Source organism: Miscanthus floridulus, chromosome 15, assembly GCF_019320115.1.
Source record: "Miscanthus floridulus cultivar M001 chromosome 15, ASM1932011v1, whole genome shotgun sequence".
NCBI classification, from domain to species: domain Eukaryota; kingdom Viridiplantae; phylum Streptophyta; class Magnoliopsida; order Poales; family Poaceae; genus Miscanthus; species Miscanthus floridulus.
Window position 1 is genome coordinate 63,042,765 of NC_089594.1, and position 10,771 is coordinate 63,053,535.

The window sequence follows — 10,771 nt, forward strand, 5'->3', positions numbered from 1 at the left end:
GCATCACGCCCACGACCATGGCCTCTGCCTCTTCCTCCTCTTGCGGCCATCTGTTCTCCAACAAATGTGCAAAATTTAGAGATTTTTCCAATTATAGAGAGCTTACAAGAGATAAGAAACAATGCTAAAAATTTTCTGGGCAAGATTCAAATTCAGCAGTTCAGTATAACTATTATAACTCGAGTTTCAGAGATCCAACAGAGGTGCACCAAGATTCGTTAGAAAGCTTAGGACATCAGCTACAACTTTCATTTAGATGACTTTTACAGATTCGAACTCACACATAGTCAAAAATTAGAGCTAAACCGAAACTGTTCTGAGTTCCAGACAGCGCAGGAACATCAACTTGTGCCAATTAGATCTCCCAAACCTGAATAGCTATTGATGTGATTCCAAAGACACTTGAAAGATACAGAGGTCTAGTTATCTCCACACAAATTTCAGAATTTTTATCATCCTAGATTTCGAGTTACCAGATAAAGAACACAGGCTGCTCCAGAAATCAGCACAGCAGAGATAAGGTAAAATGATACTTCTGCATTAAGATTTCATTCTAAATTTAAAGTTCCAATCTAAAGAAGTTGTGGACATGCCCCCAAACTTCCAGCAATCAAGCAAAATACCAACTCAACCAAGTTCACAAATCAAACATCTAATCAACCAAGTTCACAAGACCAACAAGACTAAATAAGGACACGAACTAACGACGTGATAATCTAGATCAAGGCACCTAACACCTATGGAGCGGTGTCAATCATGGTGAAGGAACAGCGCTTCTTCTTGTAGATGGAAGGCTGTCCCAGCTGCGCTCGAAGTTCATCCACTTGTTTCTGAAGACGTCTCTGCGCCCTCTGAGATGCACGCAGTTCTCCTTTGACCTCATCATCCACTCCCTGCATAGCGTGGACATGCTGCACCGTTGCCTCCAGAGTTGGGTCATTCTCTGGTGGAGCCAAAACCTGCCAAACACCCTCATGATCATTTCGAGGAAGGAACCTGAAACGATCCTCCCTCATGGCCTCGAAGCGACGACCATGGTAGTGGATGTAGGCATTCTGTGCTGCATCCTCCATGCCATCCAAAGCATGGGCTCTCCTGGCAGGGGCACTGTGGACAGTCTCCACCTCATGTCCATTGATGATATCATTCCATGCGGTGACCACCAGCTCTACCTTCCAGAAGGTAGCCTCCAGTGGGTGCTTGTACTCGGCGCAGTGGTAGCTGATGGAGGCGTGCAAGTCGGGGAAGTAGTCGTCCAGCACGTGGGTGAGAAGAGTGTGGTAGTAGGCTGTCTCTAGAGCTGGCTTGAAGTAGTACTTGCACTTCCAGCCAATCGCATCGTCCTCCACGGGGGCAGCTGGGGAGGGTGCAGGTGTAGGAGAAGTAGCCGTCGACTCCTCAGGTGTAGCTACCACAGGGTAGACGGGCACAGCGACTGGTGTAGGAGTAGGTGTAGGCGTCGGTGTAGCCATCTCCTCGTCGTCGGAGATGATCACAATCTCCCTCTCCACTGGTGGGGCACGCGGGGTGAACATGGCACGATAACCGGCGGTGCTGAGTCGAGCAGTCTTCGGATTATGAGACATCTATAGATTTAAAGTGAGATAGAAATTAGAATCAACAATTTTAAATAATAGATTAAGGTATGAAAAACATAAATGTTTTAATAAAATATCAAGGATAAGTCAGTAAGCAAGAAACCAGAGGAGCAAAGCTGCTAAAACGACCTTTTTCTAACTAGGCTTGCGTCCTACAGTCAACACGGCTCTGATACCAATTTGTCACACCCAATTTTAAGGATAAAATTGAATGCACTAAACTCGTGTGTGCCCAGGAATCAATCACACACACAAGCTGACAAATTACAATAGTATCATCACAGTGTCTCATACATCAGAGTTATAATAGAACTTAGTCTCATACATCACAACGGAATAATAAAAATAGAATGAACTCTCGTGGCCGTCATCACAGGGAAGGTCAACTGGTTGACCACAAGCCTAATAATCCTCCGGGAAATCCTCATACCCGTTGTCATCTGTTACCCATCCGGGATTTTGATTCAAGTAAAGAAAATAAACAAGTGTAAGTACATTCCGTACTTAGCAAGCTAACATGGGGTTATGAAGCTCAAAAAGGATAGACTCTGGTTTACTGCAGTTAGCATTTTTAATAGGTCAAACTTTTATTCTCAAGTATTATCAAGTTATGCTTAAGCTCCCATTTAATTCCCATAAGAACAAATATCGGGGTCAGGTGTACCATATATCATCATTGAACAACTTTAAATGATCATCAACAATTAACCAGTTATTCTGTGAGTTTTCCGGGCCGCTCGTAACCGTGAGCACGGCTGTTATAACAGTTTGTTACCCTCTGCAGAGGTGGTGCACATTCACCGCGAGTCGTGATCCCCATACGCCCGGGTTAATTACTCCCATGTCACTACCAAGGTGAGCGGGCAGGGTACACTATGAAGCCATTTCATAGGTTTCCCTAACAAGTTAGGGCCGCTAGGTTTCCTTGGCAGGCAGATGTAGGGACCCCCCTTTCCTATGGCACAAATCCATTGCGGCTATACTCATAGGAACAGAGGCAGCCCTATACCCAAAGTGGCAAGCCCCATTGGCGGCAAAAAGGTAACCTCTAACCAGCTAGGAAAGGTCCTATTACTGAGCTAAAGTCAGAGCCATATGACTCTCCCGGTTGCACTGTCAGTCCCAGCTTTTGCCGACAGATAAGTCCTTATGGAGGGCCGGGAGCAACATGAACAAAGGTCATTTGCACTTTCGCCCTATGGAATAGTTGTTATAATTCATGTTACTCACTTTGTTCCATAGTATCATTCATCTATATGTATATCAAGTTCAGTTAGAGCACTAGCAATCTACCCATATGCATTTAACCCATAGGAGACAAGGAACAGGATAACAATCACTAGGATGTCCTTACGGTTATCAAAATTAGACACATGCAAATGAGTAATTGATTAAAGTGAAATAGGACATCAAGGAAGGCCCATGTTATACTTGCCTTGGTTCACAAACTCGTGCTGGTCCTGCTGGTCGTCGAAGAGTTCTTGGTCTCCAACGTTTTCCTCACCGTCTGAACGCGACCAACACGGCAACATACAACATTCCAAAAGCATTCATGCAAAGCAAACACTCCTATCATTAGAACAGTACACCAACAGTATTTAAATCAAAATAAAATGTTTGTAAAACTAATCTACGTTTCGCTACGATCACGTCAACGCGAAGTTCACGAAAAACGGAGCTAAAATGCGAAAGTTATGATTAAAACGGGTTTTCCAATAGCCCTATATTTAATTAATTCTAATCATGAAATTAAAAAGTTCCAAACTTGAGTAACAGTAGCTTCAACATGTAGCTTATGAAATTACGAAGCTAAAGCGATTTGAATGGATCAATTCGGAGTTAAAACGACAATTCTATAAGCGAAACAGTTCGAATGGCATTTCTGTAAATACTGAAAGCGTACTTTTGACTTAAACAGCGAAGTTTACGCTTTCTAAACGGGATTGCGCATTCGAGGAAATACGCTAAGGACGGCGGGTTAGGACTTAGAAAAATCCAGGGACTCTTTAGCAAATTTACCCCCGAAGGGGTATCTTCTATTTCCGGCCGTTGATCGCGCGATGGACGGTTCGGATTAGCCTGGGGGGGTTTCGGCCAGCCGGAACAGTGACTCCGGCGAGGCAAGCCATGGCCGGCGGCGTGAAGCTCACTGGCGCGCGCGGTAAGGGGCCTACAGCCCACGGTTCTAAGAACCAAAAGCACCGGGCGAATGAGGGGGAGCGAGCGAACACGTCCATGCCAAGAAATCGGCCGGAGGGGAAGGCCGGGGCGGCGGACACCATGGCCGGCGGCATGGAGCTCGCGGACGTCTACGGAAAGGGCGCTAAAAGCCACGAAACGCGAAACGAAACACATGGGGAGGGAGAGGGGACCACGGCGAGCTCACCACGGGCGAAAATCGGAGGCGGTGACGGCTCGGAGACGACGGCGAGATCGGTGGTCGGCGGGGCTCCCCTGTGCGGCAGTTGCGGCTGGGACGACGCGAAAACGGAGCGGGGGCAGCAGGGGGCGCGCGAGGGGGGGGGCTCGGCTACCTTTTAACGAGGCCGAGGGCAACGGGAGGACGCGCCCACGACGCGCATCGTGGCGGCGGTTGTTGCAGCGCCAGAAGCGGGCGGTTGCCGAGCCGCGCGGGGTAGGGGACGGCTCCGACAGGTGGGGCCCGGGCGTCAGCTGCTGGGCGCGCCAGTTGCCTGGTGCGGTGAGGCTGGGCCGGCACGGTGCGCGTGGCTGGGCTGGCGCGGCTGGGCCGGCGCGGGGAAAGGGTGGGCTGGGGCGCTGGCTGCGGTGCTGGGCCGCGGGGAAAAAAATAGCCATGGGCCGAATGAGAGGAAGGGGAGGAATGGAAGGAAATTTCCTTTTCCTTTTTATAAATAAACTTTTGAAACTCATTTTCAAAAGGTTTTTAGAATCTTTTAGCATTTGAATAAAACACCCGTCACAGAAATAAATACGCAATAGCATGAATGCATCACATGTTTCTATTCTTGTATTTTCTTTTAATTTCATAAAAGAAATATTATTTCCTAAATTTGAAATGCACATATAATGGCATATTCAAATCAAATTTACTATTTAAAAAAAAGAATTCAAATTTTAGGGTGTTACATTTAGTATGGCAATCTTTTCCTTCTTGTACGCACCACTGACACTCATTGCCCATCCTCTGAGGTACTGGCGAAGCCTTCTAATCTTCGCTTGCCATCTCTCAATAGGTGAGCCATCAACTAGTGTACTGTTCCACACCTCCGTAACCATCTCACAGAAACCATCTCTCAGCAACCAACCTAATTCAAATTTGAATTGAGGTTGATAAGCTGATGATGGGTTATTAGTGGATAAAAGTAAAGGTGTGTGATCAGATATTTCTCTAGTTAATGCATATCCGGTGGTATGCGGATATTTAGCCTCTAAATCTGTGCAAACTAGTACTCTATCTAATTTCTCAAAAGTTTGATTCTGTAAATGGTTAGCCCAACTTTCGTCCTGTCATTTCTATTTCTTTGAGATTTAAGGAATCAATCACAGCATTAAACATGAACGGCCATCTATCATTATAGTTGTCATTATTTTTCTCATCCGGTCTGCGAATAATGTTAAAGTCACCACCTATAACAATAGGTAAAGCTTCTTTAGAACATACCCTAACAATTTCGGATAAGAAATGTGATTTATACTCATGCTGTGCTGGTCCGTACACCGAAATCAGGTTGAACTTAAAATCATCTTCTCTATGTCTAACCTTGAAATGAATAAAAAACTCCCCTTCCTCTATTTCTCCTATGTCAAAAGTTAATAAGTGAATACCTAGAATCATGCCACCAGACCTACCACGTGGAGCCATTCAATGCCAAATAAAATCTCTGCCTGCACAGATATTATTCAAGGTCGATTGCGGGAAATTAGCTCTACTAGTTTCTGATAAGGCAATGAAATCCAAGTTTTTCTCTTTTGTTAAATCTGACAGGAATCTATACTTCTTACAATCTGCAAACCCGTTGCAATTCCAGAATATGCCTTTCATCTAGAATGATTCTTGGTTTTTTTCTTATGCCTACATGGACTCTTCTTCCGTGATACAGGGGTTTGTAGACACTTAGGGTCGCAACCCCCATCACCTAGTCCTTCTGAAATATCAGAACAGATAAAGTTTAAAGCTTCTAAGTCTATACCATCATCGTTAGAACAAACTATTGATGCATCATCCAACACTATATTATTATCGTCCACTAGTTTTTTATTTTGATTTAATCTGAACTTTTCTAAGTCCCTTAAAGAATTTAAGGAATTCAATATCTCATACTCATTATCCCCTAAAACAACTCCAATAGATGTAGCAGAATTTAGCAAAGAAGAATCATCACGAGATATAAAAGAGCAAGGCTGTGGTTCTTTACCTTTGTATGGTGTAGTATCCATGTTCCTTTTAGCCTTCAGCTTTGTTGCCTTGTCCACGGAATCCTGATCCGCAGTTGCTGCAGTCCTCTTGCTTGATCTCGAAGGAGACACTGTCCCACCCTTATGTGCTTTCAAATTATTGAGGTTCCCGGAGTCTGTTTGAGGGGGCATCAATTTAGCCTTCCACTGGCCATCCCCATTTGCATTCACATTCTGAGAAAGGACAATCACTGTTCTGTTAGGATCTTTCACTGGCTTTCCCTGAGAGGGCATTGGATCAGCCCCTTTTGCTTGTTGCTGTGTAGCATCGGCAGCAGCACCAGCGGCTGGTAGCTGATTACCAGCATCATTGTTAGGCACATGATCCCCCTCTTTACCTCCATCAATATCCATTTTCCCATTAGTTTTGTCCTCAATTGGTTTTTCCCCTTTAGGGTCATCATCCTCCATGGTAGAGTCTAGATCAATTAGCTCTGGCTCACCATCAGGCATACCCTGCTCCACCCCAAAGTGTAGCTGGTAAACATAGTCCCCAATGACCACATCCACAAAGACTGGGATGAGGTTGGAATCCAGCACCGCTACTTTCATTCTTGCTCTTCCAAATTTCTTCATGAATTTAGTATCCACAACTCTTGGGACACCTAGGATAGAGGCAATTGCCCAGATAATGGGGAATTCCCTAAATTCCTTGGGTAGCCCCCTAAACTGTACCCAGACCTTCTCAACCTCATACTTGTAAACATCCTCCTCCACGCTCTTTTCAAATTGAATTTTGCCTTTCACAGTTTTTGTAACCATGGGGCCCCAGTAAACCATAGTGTCCAAAAGGTCAAAGGAAGGAAAATTAGTGGTGAAGGCATCCTTGCCTTTCTCCTCAATCTCCCACTTGGTCTTGCTAGGTAGTAGATTTTCCAGTTCCACTGCTAACAGCTCAACAGTAATGGAACCTTCCAACACACGTACCGTAGCAGACTTTTCCTCCACAATGACCTTAGGATTTTCATTGACTGGTATAAAATAGAACCCCAGACCTTCTACAGCATAGCCACAAGGGATAGCAGTAACGTTCATTTTCTTTATATTTGGGCACAACTTAGTAACATGGTCACCATAACATATATCGCAACATAAAACTGTAGTGCACTCATGAATGGTATGACCTTTAGTGTGGCAGCGATAACAAAATGGTGTACCCTTCTTTTTCCCTACATTTTTTGATGACTCCGGTACCTCAACATTTACTTTAGAAGCATTTGCATTCGGTGGGACAATGCCTTTCTGTACCTCCTTTGTCTCATGTGGTGCTGCAGTTGCCGAAGCCGATGTCGTGGTCGCTGTTGCAGCCACGTTGTCCAGTGAAGGCACTGCCCCCATGGTAGGAGCAGCACCCTCTGGTGCCTTGTGTGAACCCCTCTGCGCACCCGCCTACGCGCCCGAGTTAGGGAGGGAATGAACCCCCCCCTTGTGCTGGGTTGGGAAGAGGTGGATGCGCCATTGCCTGGGACCCTCCCCCATGGACCGCGTTCTGGTATTGAGGCCCCCCCGCGTTCTCAGAAGGGTGCCCCAAGACACCACCGGGCTGCTGTTGGAGAGGTTGCCCCCCGCCGGCCTACTGCTGCTGGTTAGGGTTGCCGCCACCATAATTCGGAACATGCCCCATAGACAGATGACTGGAATGCCTCTGGCCGGACCAAGGACGGCGTCCACCGCCGTATCCGCCTCCACCAAAGTAAGACCGACGTCCTTGTCCATGATGGCCATATCCGTTGCCGCATCCGCCATACCCTCCATGCCCACCTCCATATGCGCCGTGACCACGATCTCGACCATGCAGGTGGAAACTGTGTCCACGACCACGTCCCCCGAACCCTGGATTAAATCCTGGGTTGAAACCAGGGTTGAATCCCGCACCTCTGCCTCCTCCTTGCTCTCCAAACCCTCCTCCATTGCCTGCTCCTGGCGCCGCCATTGTCTTGCCCTCACGCACAACTTCGGCGAAGGAACATCGCTGTGGCGAAGAGGTAGGTGGTGGCGGCTTCGGTTTGCAACGAGGACGGAGTCGGGCACTGGTTTGGAGGAATAGGGCGTTTAGTCCTTTGGTGGGCCTAAAGAACTTTCCTGGCCCAAGCTGCACACGATCCTGGATGCCAGGACGAGCCTCTCCCCGTTTTTTCTCAAGACCGCACACGACCCTCGGAGTAGAGTTCGAGGATGCCACAGTGGTACTTGAGTAGAAGCCGGGATCGGTTCCCTGGCGGATTGGAGTTTCTGATATGTTTGACTCCACCCCCTTACTCTTCGGATCCTTCCCTTCCGCAACGCATGCAGCATGCTCGACCAAAACCGACGAAGCCACGGCAAAACCTCGACCCGCTTTCTTAGCCGCTCCACGCGAAGGACACGCGGTTGCCGCAACCGGAAGCCTCGCTCGAGATAGCGGAGGAAAAAACGGATCAGGATCCTTCGGTGATTCAAATTTTTTTGAAGCGTCATCTTGCCTTGCCGGACCGAGAACCTCCGGCGAGCTCGACCGTCTAGGGGACGGAATCGAACCACCGCGGGAACCTGACGTCCTGAATGATGCCATGTCAAGGATGTCCCCAAGGGTTCTCAGTGGAGAGACGCGAGGAGAAGGCAGCGGCCCATACCATGGCGCTCCCATGAGCTTCCTCTGGGTCAACATTGAAACGATGGATTTAGCGAGAAGAAGATCACTGGAGGATGGATTCTTACCTGAGCCTTGTGCTTGTTCGGCTCTGTAGAGCTGTTCGGTCGTAAACCCAGCATCAATGGCGGCTTTGATGAACTCCGGTGTTGAGGGAGTCCGCGGCTCCTCCGGTTCGTCACTCTCGGACTCATCAGTCTCCTCTCCGACAGCCCAAAATTTGGACCTGATTGGAGAAGGTTCGGACGGCTCGACGTTGAGCTGGACGCCATGAACGGGGCTTGGACGACGGCTTGCCTCTACCGCCAGCGCCACCACTCTTGACAAGGCTTCTCTCCCTTCCTTCCTTCTTCGATCATCCTCGACATCTTCCTCACCGGCGCCGTCGGCGATCTCATCGGCCTGAGATGGCCGCAAGGCCATGACTCGCTTGCGGCGGTCTTGGCGCTCGGCCACGATGGGGACAGCGCGCGTGGCCGATTACGGCGGCGAGCGGTGAAGCGAGTGGGTCAGCGAGGTTCGCGAGGAGCAAACGGAGTTGGAGGCGCGAGCAATTGGGCGGTGGTGGTGTGGTGACGATGAATTGCGCCGGCGAGTGAGAGGGACCGAGCTCTTGAATCTGATTCACTTGTACCATCTGTTGGCCATAGCTAAATAAACCTCTGTTTGGTGTTCTATAACTGATACAGTAGTATCTTTAGGAAGAAGATCAGCAGGTGATGGCGTGGACTCGCAGTCAACCGTGAACGCAAGGCGGCGTTTAATTTTTCGGCGCGATGGAAGATGGAAACCTGAAGGAAAGCTCTGTTGCCGAGAGTGTCACACCCCAAAATTTCTAATTTTGGGTTGTGCATAGAAAACACTAATTAAAATAAATGTTTTGATATTTGGATAAAATTTACCAATCTTAGTTTGAACTAGCGTAAATTTAGTTATAGGAAAAATGTGAATTTTGAAGCTTTTCCAAATTAATTTGACAAGCTATTGCTTGATGTGATGCTTGGTTGTTGATTTATTTCATGTTGTGAGAAAAGATTTTTAAAATGCGTTTAGTAAGTCGATCTCCTTTCTCCACCAATTCTTAGTCTTTCTCACGGATCAAATTCCTTGTTTTCCAACTTAATATTTGCTTGAGAAGTATCCTAAAATCTTTTCCATGAAATCCAAATCACTCCTTCCTGCTCACTATTCATCAACCTATCTCCATGGATACCTCGGGAATTTCTTCGGCTTTTTCCGGAACTTGCTCCCACTTGTTTGTGAGCATAATCTAATTTTTAAATGCTCCAAAATATCTTTTCATGAGCTCCCAATAATTTATTTGGGTTCGTCTTGTTCTAAAATATCTCTGAGAATTTTCCCTGAATTTTTGAAGCCTTCGGAGTATTTTTCGTGGCTTAAAATTCAATTCTGGACTTTTCTAAAATTATTTTATCCATGAAATTAATTAATTCCGAAAATAATAAAATATATCAGATTTCCTCATGCCCAAAGGCCCATGTCTTTATTTACTAATGGGCTTTAATAATTAATTAGGCCTATTAGTAAAGGTGGAGGGTGCAACATCAATTAGTACCATATTGCTAGTTGATGTAGATGTGGGGAGTTTTCTTCCTATATATATCTACCAACCCCTTGGGCAAAGCACACCAAAACTATCGTATGGGGAGTCCCTAGTTTGGGAAATCCCTCGTGTAGTAAATTATATTTTTCTTCTCCTCTCGCTGTCGCCGTCATCGTCGCCGCCGTCGCCGCCGCGATGCCCGTTCGTAGTTGTTGGTTGGTAAGCATCCCCACGTTTTCCTTCCTCTTTGTTAATTACACCATGCCCGTTGATTACCTCTCCTGCCGCAGTCCGTGCTACATCGAGAGCCATCATCAATCTCCGAGACGGTTATGTGGACGTCTCGCCTCCGTCGGTGAGAAATCCAGCATACAGTTCCTTCGTGTCTCCTCTACATGATCTGCACAGCTCACTAGGTCATGCAATCCTGCAGGTTCTGTTCCATATTTAAGCTAGGTTGGACAGCATGCAAGCGTGTTGCTCCGGCCTTGTTTGTCCGAAGGTCCGATGCAATCTGAGGTCGCAGTTTTGCTGCCGAGCCAC

General features: G+C 47.0%; 1 protein-coding gene across 1 annotated transcript; it reads right to left on the reverse strand.

Annotated features, from left to right (window-relative positions):
- Nucleotides 1-4,694: 4,694 nt before the first annotated feature.
- LOC136507545 (uncharacterized) lies at nt 4,695-9,087 on the reverse strand. The gene is made up of 4 exons (XM_066502229.1): nt 8,733-9,087; nt 7,797-8,309; nt 5,996-7,303; nt 4,695-4,885 (listed from the first exon to the last, which is right to left on the reverse strand). Exons 1-4 carry the CDS (start codon nt 9,085-9,087, stop codon nt 4,695-4,697), a joined length of 2,367 nt encoding a protein of 788 aa, XP_066358326.1.
- Nucleotides 9,088-10,771: the final 1,684 nt, after the last annotated feature.